General features: G+C 40.3%; 1 protein-coding gene and 1 pseudogene across 2 annotated transcripts in view; both read right to left on the bottom strand.

Moving 5' to 3' along the window:
• LOC126236964 (2-phosphoxylose phosphatase 1) overlaps window positions 1–14,742 on the bottom strand; it is a 114,400-nt gene that overhangs the window by 73,039 nt on the left and 26,619 nt on the right. For both annotated transcript variants that reach the window (XM_049946669.1, XM_049946670.1), the window contains one exon: window positions 13,407–13,614. In XM_049946669.1, the coding sequence (XP_049802626.1) occupies window positions 13,407–13,614 (208 nt within the window). The remainder of the gene's footprint in view (window positions 1–13,406; window positions 13,615–14,742) is intronic.
• LOC126238494 (5S ribosomal RNA) lies at window positions 13,204–13,321 on the bottom strand (annotated as a pseudogene).

Genomic DNA, 14,742 nt, shown 5'->3' with positions numbered 1-14,742 from the left:
TGTTCACCTTATATCCTCCTTTCAGAGCACAGTCCATACCATTCAACTGCTCTTCTGAGCCTTTTGCTGTCTCTGACAGAGTAACAATGTCATCAGTGAACTTCAAAGTTTTTATTTCTTTGCCCTGAACTTTAATTCCTACTACAAAAATTTCTTTGGTTACCTTTACTGCTTACTCATTGCACAGATTGAATAACATCGGGGATGGGTGACAACCCAGTCTCACACGCTTGTCAACCAATGCTTCCCTTTCATGCTTCTTGACTCTTATAACTACCGTCTAGTTTTTGTACAAATTGTAATTCAAAGAATGTATTCTAGTTAACATTTTCAAAAGTTTTCTCTAAGTCTATAAATGTTTTAAATGTAGGTTTGCTTTTCCTTACCCTACCTTCTAAGATAAGTTATAGAGTCAATATTGCTATGCATGTTCCTACATTTCTCTGACATCCACACTGATCTTACCTGACACTGGCTTCTAACAGTTTTTCCATTCATCTGTAAGGAATTTGTATTAGTATTTTGCAACCATGATTTACTCAAATGATAGTTCAGTAATTGTCAAATCTGTCAGCAACTTCTTTCTTTGAAATTGGAACTATTACATTCTTCTTGAAGTATGAAGGTATTTCACCTGTCTCATGCATCTTGCACACCAGATGAAAGTGTTTTGTCATGACTGGCTCTCCCAAGGCTATCAGTATTTCTGACAGAATGTCATCTACTCCCAGTGCCTTGTTTCAACTTCATTTTTTCCATGCTCCGTCAGATTCTTTTCACGGTATAATATCTCCTATCTCGTCTTCATGTACAACCACTTCCATTTCTATAATATTGTCTTCAATTTCACCTCTCTTGTGTAAACCCTCTATATACTCCTTCCACCTTTCAACTTTCATTCTTTTTTTAAGACTGGTTTTTCACCTGAGCTCATGATATTTGTGTAGCTGCTTCCCTTCTTCTCCAAAGGCCTCTTTAATTTTCCTGTAGGTGATGTATATCTTTCCCCAAGTGAAATATGCTTCTAGATCCTTGCATTTGTCCTCTAGCCACTGCTCTGCTTAGCCATTTTGCACTTCCTGTCCCTCATTTTTTAGATGTTTGTATTCCTTTTCACCTATTTAATCTGCTGCTTTTTTATGTTTTCTCCTTTCATCAGTTAAATTCAATATCTCCAGTGTTATCCAAGGATTTCTACTAGGCCAAGTCTTTTTACTTTTTTGATCCTCTGCTACTGCATTATTTGATCTCTTAAAGCTACCCATTCGTCTTCTACTGTCTTCTGCTGTTCTAGTCAACCTCTCAACTGCCTCTTGTTCTTTCAAATTATCCAAGTCCCATCTCCTTTATTTCCTGCTCTTTTTTGTAATTAATTCAGTTTTAATCTACAGTTTGTAACCTATAAATTGTGCTCACAGTCCACATCTGTCTGTGGAAATACCTTACAGTTTAAAATCTGGTTCCAAAATCTGTGTCTTGCCGTTGTATAACCAATCTGAAACCTTATGTGGTCTTCAGATCTCTTCCCCATATACAACCTTCTTTCATGGTTCTCAAACCAAGTGTTAGCAATGATTGAATTATTAAATTATGCTCTGTGCAAAATTCTACCATGAGGTTTCCTCTTTCTGTCTACCCCCCCCCCCCCCCCACCCCCCAGTCTCTATTTACTAACTATTTTCCTTTCCCTTCCTTTTCCTACTGTTGAATACTAGTCCCCCATCACAACTAAATTTTCATTTCCCTTAACTATATGAATAATTTCTTTTATATCATCATACATTTCTCCAAACTCTTCATCTTCTGCAGAGCTAGTCTCGCACATACACTTATACTACTATAGAATGTAAGCTTTCATAGATGGTATTGACATCAATTAAAACTTCTGGACTAATAGGCCATCGTCGATGTATAAAACTTTTTCCTAACATTTCCTCTCTGGCTGCAGGGGACATCTTCAGAGGTAAAGTGGCGAACTGCAACCAGAACTTCAGAGTGCCAAATATATGGGCAGTGTAGAGGGCACCAAAGTTTATTGTATGACATGAGCTATGTGGTTATCTCTGGTAGTGGTAACATTCTCAATTGAAGGTAATTGACTGTCACTCTAATGTTACAATGTTGACATCCAAATTTTATTTAATTTAACACCTTCCTCTTTTGTTTTAAAATGATTATGGTGTTTATAAATCTCAATAGCCTCCCTATACATATGGGCATGATAATGTGATGTTTTCAATATTACACTCATATTAGCAAATTTTATTTCATGATCACCCTCTTGGAAAAGACGTTTCAGTACATGGCCAATTTATCCATATGTTCCAGGTGGCAATTCCTCTTGTGTTCAACCAGAAGAGCGATAACACTTCTTTTTGTGGTAGCTATGTGTCTCTCTAAATGGAGACATTATTGTGTAGCAACTCAAATGGGCGGCAAAATTTGTAAATGTATGACTGCATGTTTTGTTGTGTTGTACTCCACACAATTTACGAGGATGCCAACTTCTGGAGAGTATAGCATTTTTTAACTTAAATTTTCATACTTTTTTATTTTTTCTAGTGCAGAAAACGAATTTTTCTCTATCTGACTGTTGCATTTGAGTCCATAAATGAAGCACAGATAAGTACAACTTCTGTTTATAATAGCCATCTTCTTCATGGTCTGTTAAAATCACTATGTTGTTTAAAACTGAATGCAGTCAAGCTAACATAGGTCTTTATTGTGCATGGATGAAAGATAAACTACTTTTGTGATGAAGTCATGTAGTGTTGAGTTAGTGTCCTTGTGGGAACTGCATACAGATGTCATCCAGGTACACTAAAGTAATGTTTGTTTTACACTGGTGAAGGAGGAAGGAGAGGAGTGTCTGAGACTTTGTGATGATCTCTGTGCACCATTGGTATTTTCCTGCAGGTCTGTGTGAGAAAGCAACTTTTGGTATTGCTCTGCAAAGGTTTGCATCAGCTTTGACAGAAAAAGAACATAAAACTGCCACAGTGGCAAACAAATGTCACACAGCTTGAGAGACAAGAAACCTAAGCATTATAGTGATTGCTGAAGCCTCAGTATTTCTTATTGCTCTGCAATGCTAAATTGGCAGCTAGATAGTTAGTTACTTAGTTTCATGTTACGTGGATCATTCTGCACAATCAGTCATAATGATGGGGAATGAGTCATTTTAAATTCACATCACAAAATAATTTGTAAATATGGCTACATTCCTACCCACCACAGTTTACACATTGCAATAATAGAAATTCTTCTACAGAACAGGAATTGTCAAGGAGAAACTTTTTCAGTTTGTTATAAAATTTTATTTTGTTGCCTGTCAGACATTTTATATGACAGGGTAAGCGATCAAAAAATTTTTCTGCAGCTTTATGCACCCCTTTTTGTGCTAAAGACAACCTTAACATGGAGTATGAATGTCATTTTTCCTTCTGTCATGTAATTATGTACTTCATGATTCCTTATTAGAATTTCTAACAGTTAGTTGTAGATAAACAAAAGAAATCTGTAAATAATTAAGTCACTACACCAGATTCCAGGAGGGAGCAAGTGCACCTTCTTGTCTCCCCTTTGAATGTCCATGATCAGTCTCTGAAATTACACACTCTTAGTTTATGTGCTTATCTGCAAATTAACAAAAGTGAAAGCACATTTTACTTTTGTGAATTATGTGTATCATAATATATGAACACTTTCTGGTGGTACATACCCAAACAGAAATATAGTTTTTTTATTGTTGAAGAAATAAGCAAAATAAAAAAGAATTGAATCACTTTATTTTAGATAACACATTCTGCGACAGGAATTCAGTAACTTGTATGACACAAGAAATGACTCAAACTGCCATGTCATCCAACACTCACTGCACAAAATCCCATGGTATTATGTGGTGTCACAGGTTTTTCATAATCGGCAGGTGTGGTAATTAAGACGGTCAATAGCAATGACTGCCCTAAGAAGGCACCATGGCTAACAGAGCTACAGTGCCATGCCTTCCATAGAGGCCAATCAACCACTGGAGGATGTCACATTATGCAGAGAGCCAATGAGTAAGCAACCTGTAATCAAGGCCAGCAGCAGCCAGTCATGGGGATCAAGTGTAAGACCATATAACCAGCACTGTCAAGCCTCTACAATCAGTCTACATTCAGCCTGCAGTGAGTATAGATCGTTCATGGAGGACCATAGTCAGAGCCCACACCAAGAATCCAGTGAGCTACCTCCTGCAGTTATCATCAGTGAGTGGTACTGCTGCCAGTACAGTGGACCTCAAGGAAGCCATCTCAGAATACAGCTTGGTAGAGACAGACTTGTATGAGCAACAATGAGACTTGTATCACATTGTCTAGTTATGGACTAGAAGTTTGAAGTTACGTGTTCCAAGAAGAGAGATTTGAGTTCAGTTATACCCAAGTTCTACGTTTCATTTGAGTATACTAATAAACACAGTTATGGTACTTTATTTGTGTAGTTGTCTCTGACACTACACTGACATAGTTATTTTTGAGGTGACATGCTACTGGACAGAGAGATACATCGTAATAGTGGTGCAGCTATGTCACAAAAGTGGCACAGTCAGTTTTGATCCACAGTCTACGCATTTTGCAACTTCTTGGTATTGTGGTGCAAAGTTTCTGCTTCTCTAGCACTGCTCAAGTATTGACCATTTTTGCTGACTGTTGTGTAGTACTTTGCACTGACTTGTGGCTGTCTCCATCAAGGTACTTCTCATTTTTTCATGGTTGGTGTGGCGCAGTGTGATTGCTCTGATCTCTGGTTGTTTTGTACATGGGTTCCCCATTTCCTTAGTGACTCGCTCTAAAACTCTGGACAGTGCTTTGCTCCCTTCAAGCATTGGTTGCATGTACCTTGCTGTGAATTCTTATTGTGTGTGTCTTATTCCAGGTGACAGAACCTGTAGACTTTTCTGTTCCCATGTTTACTCTCCTCAACTCCCTGCTGACTGTACTGCACATGTTGGCAGATGCTCAGGCCTGCTTGCAACACCACTTGGAACATGAGCTGCAGCACAACCTACATGTTCAGTGTCCAGCCACTGCATTTTTCAGTTCGACCCATCATGGGACCATTGGACCTGCTACGTGGACTACTTGGATCAAAGCTTCACTGTGTATGGACTTCAAGTTGATGTAATGAAATGTGTATTTTTCTTCACTACCACTGGTGCTCCTGTGTTACAATACAACTTTTTCTGGATAAACATCAGAGTGAATTTAATTATTCAGACATAAAACATAACTAGGCAAATTTTTTCAAGATAACCTTTCTGTGGCGGCAACAGACCAGAGGATTTTTTTCTTTGTATATAAACATCTAGAGAACCATATAATGAATGTATTGCCTCTTTGTAAGGCCTAGCTCATGACTGCCAGGTAACATGTTACAATCTGACCTATGCCTGGTTTTGCAGATTCAGTAGTCAGGGACATGTTACTAATCACACTCCGCACTCATTACTTCAGAGCAACCTCCTTTGCCTGTACAATCCATCATTAAATGACTGTTTAATCACAGAGCAAACTTCTTAAAAAGCACTGCAGCTCTGCACAGGCATTTCAGTGTGATAATTCCAGTGTGTTTCAGGCAACTTTTCAGTATAATGCAGTTACCCACTGTGCTCAGCCAGGTCATCAGAGTCAGTCTCCTAGACCTTGGGCCACACCTCAGGATATCCTCCTACCCCCTACCCTTCAGCTGGACATCTGCCACCTAGGCATTGGACAGTCATCAAGACCAAGACTCTGCTTCCTCCGTTAGTCACTTGTCAGTACAACATTGGGCTACACCACAGAACCAGTACTCGTCGCTTGCCAGTAATCTGGTGTCACCCATCAAATCTTATGTCCAGTGTTTCATCCACCATAACAGGCCATCTTATCCTTTCATATGCCTGCACTGCCTTTTTAGCCACAACCAGGGTCATAAAGCTGAAGTATGTTCACAGATACTGCGCTGTACAGATCCACCTGCTGTTACAGGTGATACTTTGTTTTCATGTGACTTTGCCTACTCAGGCTCAGGAACCTGATTCTTATACTAATAGTTCTGACAATAATGCAAACTTTGTTTGATTACTATATTCTCATGGTGAGACTACTCAAGATGTTTGTTCTATTGTAGATTTTGTTACACACTATGTGGATAATGATGAACCTAATTGTTCTTTTGTTCATCTGTTCCATGGCCTCAGTTCTTGAACATTTTGTTGAAGCAATTTTTGTGAATTTAGGCATTAATGGACATTTTTTTAAATTTAAAATAGATACTGGATTATCTCAGTCTATTATTGATGCATATACTTATGCATAATTGTTTTCTTCAGGTACTCTCAAAAGCAGTAATAACCAGAATGTTGACAGTGGCTGTGTTTATGCAGTAACTGCATTTATTACAACACAATGTATTGTAAAAACGCACTTACTGTATAAGCACAGGCACTGTCACCGTTAATGATGTAATTGAGTCTGGCAGGGCTAAAATGATGATACAAAACACATTTGTCTTCCTGTGCTTAGTTTCATGAATATGCAAGCATAGGGGTTATGACTGCATGGGATATGGAAGTTTGGATCAGCCTGGGGGCATGACTGGATAGCCAAAGTTGTTAAGGTGAATTTTCATTTACCATTAGTCAATGGCACTAATACATAGTCACAGTAAGTGAATTCATTTCACAATAACAACCGTCAAGAGCCACTTCATGGTAGCTGTCATGTACAAGTACAGTACTGTTCAGTCAGTGTGCAAGTGCAGTTTCTCACGTATCCATATACGTCAGCTAACTTTTTGGGCAATCTATTCCAGCATCTGGGTTTCTGTGACCATGATTCAAGCACCCCATAAGGATCCCAGATGCGACCAACAGTGGTACCCACTGCCTCCTTCCCTGTCTGGACTGGAGCCACTGACACCAGGGTCTCAGCTACCCTTACATTCCAGTTGATCCCTATGGAATGCAAATTGGTTGGTCATTCCAGATACTTCCACTGGGTAACCATACATCACTTGCTGGGACAACCTAAGGATGCCCCCCCCCCCCCCCTCAATCACCCTGGTGCTTCAGCAGATCTACAAGTTGGATGGCCTTTCTCACCTATCATGTTGGACACCACTGCTCATTTTGTGCTATGGGATCCTGTGTCATCCTATATGACCAACTCCATATGCCTTACCTCCACTGTGGCACTTTGGGTGGACCTAATGACAGCTCTCTCCATCTGCCACTGGTCTCCATGTAGGGCCCTTCTGTTGTGGCTCTTCAAGTGGATATCACTATTCTGATTTGCTCTCATTCTGGGTTCTCTTTTCTCAGGGCTGTAGCATTACCAGGTGGGTCTTCCAAGCTCAACAGGCTGTACGTTGTATCTGGGTCTGTGTTCCAGTACTGTGGTGCTTCTTGTGCTCCTGGCTTCCCTCCTGTGTTACAGCAACAACCTGTCTGGGCCTTCATTTAACTGTCAGTGCCACGAGTGGGCTGGCCCGAGTGTGCCTGCTGTCCATAAGCAGCTGACCTATGCTCATGCATCAGTTCTTTTGGTTCACCTCATCAAAGAACCATTCTCAGTTCCATGTGCTTTTGTCCCGCAATCCTGCAGGAGGGGTGGGGTGAGGGCAGGGAAAGAGGACATTTTGCTGCTTTGCTGCCCAGAGGCAGCAACCTACTACATCAACCGATGACTGGGCACCAGATGAACGTCACCCCAGTCGCAGTTTCAGACCACACCAATGGCAAATCCCTTCACATGAGGTGGCAGGAAAGCTAAATCCTCCAGCACTCGCCAGGTGACATCATGTGATACAGGATGACATTCCTGGTTGCATAATCACAAGTCCGATTGTTCAACAAGGTTGATAGTGACAGCTGCCCTAAGAGAGCACCACAGCCGATAGAACTACAGTGCCATGCCTTCCATAGATACCAATCAACTACTGGAAGCCAATAAGCAAGCTGTCTGTCATCACAAACAGCAGCAATCAGTCACCCGGATTGAAAGTATTCATCCACACAATAATATAGCCAGCGCCATCAGGCTTCAACAGTCAGTCTACTCTCAGCCCTTAGTGAGTACAGTGAATTCATGGAGGTCCAAAGTCAGAGCCCGTGCCAGGAAGCCAGCGTGCTGTCTCCTGTGGCAGTCATCGGTGAGCAGTACCACTGCCAGTACAGTGGATCTCAAGTAAGCCATCTCCGAATGCAACTTGGTAGAGGTGGACTTGTAAGAGGATCTATCAGACTTGTATTGCATTGTCTAGTTATGGACTTAGTTGTTTGAAGTTACCTGTTCCTAAAGGAGAGATTTGCGTTCAGTTATACCAGAGTTCTATGTTTTGTTTGGAGTGTTCTAATACACTGTCCAGTCACATTAATTTGATCACCTATGAAAAGTCTGAATAACCACCTTTTGCAGCACAGACTGCTCTAAGATGGGCAGGAAGACAGTCAGTGAGGTTCTGTGGAGCCATGACAACTCTAGTGCCATGGCCAGCTATGCTAGTTTTCTCAGTTGAGGATCCATGGTGGAAACAACCTAGTTGAGGAGGTCCCACAGATTCTCTATTGGGTTTAAATCCAGGGAGTTTGGTGGTGACACCACATGCAGGGTGGATATGGTCATGAAAACGTTCCCCAGACCATAACGCTCCCTCCTCTGGCCTGGACCCTTCTGATGACTGCTGCAGGGTATTTGCTTTCAGGCATTTCATGCTGTATGTGCCAATGGTCATCTGTCATCTGAAAAGGTCTTCTATAGCCACTGAGTGGGCGTCCCGACTCTGTATTGACGTGCAAATTGTAGCCTTTATCGCGAACGAGCAACAGTCAGCATGGGTGCGAGAACCAGGCACCTGCTTTGGAGACCCACATGCAGCAACATTCACTGAACAGGAGACACTGTTGGTGCCCTGTGGTTCATCTCGGTGGCAAGTTGCTCAACAGTTGTATGTCTATTTACCGGGGCACATATCCACAGCTATTGTTCACCCCTGTCATCTCTGGTCTGCAATGCACCGCAGTAGCCTCAACACTGGTTTTGGATAGCACCATTTTGCCATGTATGGTATACTTTAACCATGTGGCATGTAAAGAGTTAAAAAACTTAGTCATTTTGGAAATGCTTCCACCCAGGACCTGAAAGCCAATGATCATGCCCTTTTGGACATCAGATTAATTACTCTGTTTCCACTGTACTGTTTTTCACATCCCCCCCAACATGCATTATATAGCCTCCACTATTTGTGCTGACGACCTGCCGTCTGTGAGCTGTTATTGCACATTGATGATGAACTTAAGCAGTGGTCACATTAATGCTACTGGACCTTGTAAATATAGTTATGGTACTTGGATTATTTATTTGTGTTGTTGTCTCCAACACTCCACTTGTACAGTCATATTTGAGGTGACATACTATTGGATAAATAGACATGTCACAACAGTGTGGAAGTCACATCACAATCACAACACAACTAATGTGACATGGCACGGAGGATAAATGTAGTGTAGTCCACTGTGAAGCACAATTCATATCCACCCTTACGCGTCATTCTTACAAAAGACCAGATCCAAAGTCTGCTCTTGTAAGTCACTAAATAAAAAATAAAATAAAACTAATGCACACAAGATAAACTGTGTGAGGGCTTTAAAGGAAGACATTAATTTCTCACACTACATCAGGGGTGTCCAACATTTTACCCTATCTTGGCCACATTGGAAGAAGGCATAATATACTTCACACTCAAACTAACTGTTGAGGGAAAAGAAATTGGAGGTGACGAGAGAGGGATGCAGTCAAAGGTATGTAATTAACACATTTAAGTAATTTATAATTTATTAATTTATGATCCTTTATTCTATAAAAGGAACATGGAGTTAATCTGACATTTTATATATGAGATTTCATTGATAATTTTACATATATACTGATAAGCCAGAACATTATGACCACATTTGGCATGGATAACAGCGGTGACATGTTGTACATGGAAGCAGTGAGGTGTTGGTAGATCACTGGAGGAGTTAGTACTACATCTGCACACATAAGTCACCTAATTCCCAATGAGTTCTGACGCAATGTTCAATCAAATCCCAGATGTGTTCGATTGGATTCAGATCTGGCAAGTTGGGGGGCCAGCACACCAACTGGAACCAGCCACTGTGGTCCTTGAGCCACTCCACACACTTCTGGCCTTGTGACATGGTGCATTATCTTGTTGAAAAATGCCACTGCTGTCAGCAAACATGATCGCCATGAACTGGTGTACATGGTCTGCAACTAGTGTACCCTATTCCTTGGCCATCCTGATGCCTTGCATGAGCTCCACTGGACTCATGGATGCCCAAATGAATGTTTCCTAGAGCATAATGGAGCCGCCACCAGCAGTACAGGTGTCAAGGAGCTGTTCCTCTGGAAGATGACAGATTCATGTTATCCCTTGGCATGATGAAGAAATTATCAGGAGTCATCAGACCATACAACACTCTGCCACTGCACCAATGCCCAGTGCTGATGGTCACTTGCCCATTTCAGTTGTTGTTGATGTCATGGTGTTAACACTTAACATTAGCATATGCATGAGTTGTCAGCTGCAGAGGCCTGTTGTTAGAAGTGTTTGATACACTGTGTGTTCAGACTCACTCGGGATCTGCTCATCATTAAAATTTGATGTTAGTTCTGCCATACTTCACCGCATTTTCTGTTTTACCAGTCTGCCTGGCCTACAATGTCCAACATCTGTAATGAGGGGTGGCTGCCCAACCAACAACATCTGGATGTAGTTTCATCTTGGTTTCGCCACATGTTGGAGACACTCACCACAGAACTCTTTGAACACCCAACAAATTGTGTAGTTTCCAAAATGCTCGTGCCAAGCCTCTTGGCCATCATAGTCTGCCATCAGTCAAACTGAGACAGAGCGTGCACCTTCTCCATTCTGCACATGGACAGTATGAACACTGATACTACATGCATTGTTCGTGTGTCTAACGCTCATTCCTCACCAGGTGAGACTACTATCACCTGGACAGATTTATAACAAAAGTAGGTCAGTGGTCATAATGTTCTGGCTGATCAGTGTAAGTTAATTACAATTCATGGGATTAATGGGACATTTGGCTCTGAATTTGGAAATGTATCAGTATCTCATTTGGTCAAAGTTGTTGCAATTCTCAGGGTGTTCTCAAGACTTTAAGATGAAATTTTGGCTGTATTTTTACTCTTTGTGTGCTTGTCTCTTGAAAAAATCTGTACACAAATGTACAAGCTTCCAAACAAAGATGACATATATAACATGTGAGTGTGCAGCAGGGGATATTTGTCTCTGGGAAGGTATGACTTGTGAAAGTCCAACAAAGATACATGATCAAATTTTTCTTTTAACTGGATGTCAGACTGCAGCTCTATGCATTCCACCTGAAAATCTTCTGGCACTGTATCCATACTGTTCATAAAAGATGTCGAATTTTAAGAGTGGTCTAGACCAAAGAGAGAATGGCATCATGAGGTGAGAGTTTCAAATACAATCTATCATAACTTTACACAAACAGAATGTTATGGATTGTTATTATTATTATTATTATTATTATTACTATTTTACAAATTTTCTGATAGTTGCTCACTTCCTGGGCTGCACTGATACTAGCTTTGGGATGCATGCAGCCTGCGGGCTGCAGGTTGGACACCCCTGCACTAAATGAAGCCTTATTTATCTTACACCTTCAGTTATGTAAGTGACATGTTGAGTTTTACAACTTGTGTGGACAATGTTTTCTGCAGCTGTTGCTAGATTTGAATATGAAGAGCAGTTTGTGACATGTATGGCAAACAAAGTAATACGGTGATTTCTCCCTACTTTCAGGACTCTATTGTAATCTTAGTTCATTGCACCTAAAGAACCTGTTTATATGGAGACAAAAACAAAACTGGTGTGGGTCCACATTCCCAAGGTGTCAATGCAAAATGCAAGAAGCTCCTACATTTTTATCAGGCTGTGGAGCAATATATGGTAATCACGTTATTATTTTTCATGATGGCTTCATCAAATGACCTGTTAACATTGCCTTGGAATTTTTGTAAATTCTGTTATTATAACAATGTTTGAGACATCATCTCTTGCATCCCATTATAGCTTGAATAAAATAACTTTGTGACAGACTGTAGTATGCTGCAGCTGTGGAACCAGTCATGCTTGACAAGGCTCCGCATTATATACATGCAAATTAGGTCTCACAGTGAGTACATGGTATTCAAAAACGAAATTCAATAGGCAAGCAGTTGGCCCCTACCATTCAACTAGCTGAAATGTCAATCATAAAGTTAGTTTAACTGAAGTACACCCTACCCTATGGGGAGCAATGAATTAGAATTCCGCATTATCATCTTTTGGAATGGAATTAAATGTCGAGCTATACCGGTACTCCCCAGGAACACAGTTGATAATGTTAGTACAGATTTTCATACCAGTACACAAATCACTTTTTTGGAAACTGTCAGATATAACTAATCGACATTTAGTATTGCATTCTATTAATTCTCTGTGAGTGTACACAGACCAAATAAAAGCTCCCTGGTTACCTGATTAAGAGATGCAGAGAGGTTACACGACTCTGACAAATACAATAGTTTTGTATATGAACATTTGACTACAAGGGTCATACTTCCTGCAGAGGTTGTAGCTCTTCATCAGGGAAGCAGCTTAAACTTGTTCTACTGATTTTCTGAAGAGTATAGATGCATGTGACCAATATGTTCTTACATTTCAGTAGCTCAAATATAGCTGTAACATCAAAAGGCACTCTTACTTCGCTGCACTAAACACATTGAATTTCTATATGCAGATATCTGTCTTATTTTCACAAAACAAAAAGTGATGTATTTAAAAGAGACTCTTCACTTTAGATGTTGTATCTTAGACTGCATTTCTGATTTTCACAGAAATCTTAGTTAAATTAAAAAAAACTAAAACTCAACTCCATCTGAACAGGCCTTGGAAGGCCCAATAGTACTGACTTGCCGCCATGTCATCCTCTGCCCATTGGTGTCACTGGATGCAGATACAGAGGGGCATGTGGTCAGCACACCGCTCTCCTGACTGTATGTCAGTTTACGAGACCAGAGCCACTACTTCACAATCAAGTAGCTCCTCAGTTTGCCTTACACGGACCGAGTGCACCCCACTTGCCAACAGTGCTCGACAGACCGGATGGTCACCCATCCAAGTGCTAGCCCAGCCCGACAGTGCTTAACATCGGTGATCTGATGGGAACCAGTGTTACCACTGCGGCAAGACCGTTGGCAGTTAATCCCCCCCCAAAATAAAACAAAAATAACCAGCCTCTTAAGACAGACAGAATATTATTATTAGAAAGAGTAATTTCTTACCCATGAAATGGCCCCATTAATTGGGGCGAACTTGCATTGTGTAGAAGCTGCTGGAGTTGTCGTACTGTGCGGTCATGATCAACACCTGATAAATCAACTGCACAATTGACAGTTGAGACATTTCGAACATGTGAGAGAGGACCCCTATCTCCATGCCTCAAGAATATCAATATGGCTTCCAGTGACAGATTGTTGCTTGGTACTTGACCTGTACAGGGATACAGAAAAACATATTTCATGTTACAATTACAGTCTGGCAATTAATCTGTTTCAGAAGACTGGGACAGTAAAATTTGCACCGATTAGATCCTGCAGGTGACTGCTAAGTTACAACTGAAACATGTTTTATAAATTTGAGTGATAATTTTAGACTGTGATTATAATAATACATTGGATTACTAAAGTTCTTGATTTGGATGACATTATGGACTAAAAGCCACACAATTACACAGTTTCATTATTTGGAGACATGTTATTTATTTGTAGCTATGCAGCTGTACTTTCAACAACATATTAAATATAGAATTACTGGTCCATAGAAGTTCATCATATGGCATAAATCAAAAGCCCTACTTTTAGCACATGACAAATTGACATTCACTATCAGATCAAAAGTATCCAGACACCCTTAGGTACTGTGGAATTGATGACTTGATGACATGAGAGGCAGTCACACTAATGTAAAAAAGAGGTATGTGTTGTCAGGAAAGAAGCACTAACAGCAGTATGGGTCACTCAGGAGAGCTCAGTGATTTCACACATGGACTACTAATTAGATGTCACTTGACTAATAAATCCATCAGTGACATTTCAACCTTTCTAAAACTTTTGAAGTCCATTCTTAGTGATGTGATTGTGAAGTGGAAGAGCAGAGGAATAACCACAGCCAAACCAAGACCAGGCATACGTCATGTACTTTTTATTTTTTTTATTCATTTATTTATCCATCTGTAGACAATAAACATGGTATGAGTGTTGTCCAAAAGTACATGTAAATTTATGGGAAACAATTTGTGAAAAAGGAACATACAAAATTTTACATTAAGTAGTACAAAGAACAATACATACAAAATTGTACAAAAAAATGTACAAAGAATAATAGTTGGTCATACAAGACACAGTAATACAACTTTTTATACATGTATACTAACAGTATTGTAACTGCATAGTCTGTTAGCCCTAAGGTTTTACTTTTGTCTTTTCTAAACAGGAAGCCCTTATATTCACTAAATCTATTCATTAAAGATTTTATCACACTCAACAGCTGTCCATCAGATTTAAAAAATTAACAGAAACTTTAGGGGATGGAAGACAGTGTTTTCAGTTTTGCCTTAAT

Source organism: Schistocerca nitens, chromosome 2, assembly GCF_023898315.1.
Source record: "Schistocerca nitens isolate TAMUIC-IGC-003100 chromosome 2, iqSchNite1.1, whole genome shotgun sequence".
Taxonomy (NCBI): domain Eukaryota; kingdom Metazoa; phylum Arthropoda; class Insecta; order Orthoptera; family Acrididae; genus Schistocerca; species Schistocerca nitens.
The sequence above is the reverse complement of the archived record's forward strand: the minus strand, read 5'-3'. Positions and strand labels throughout refer to the sequence as shown.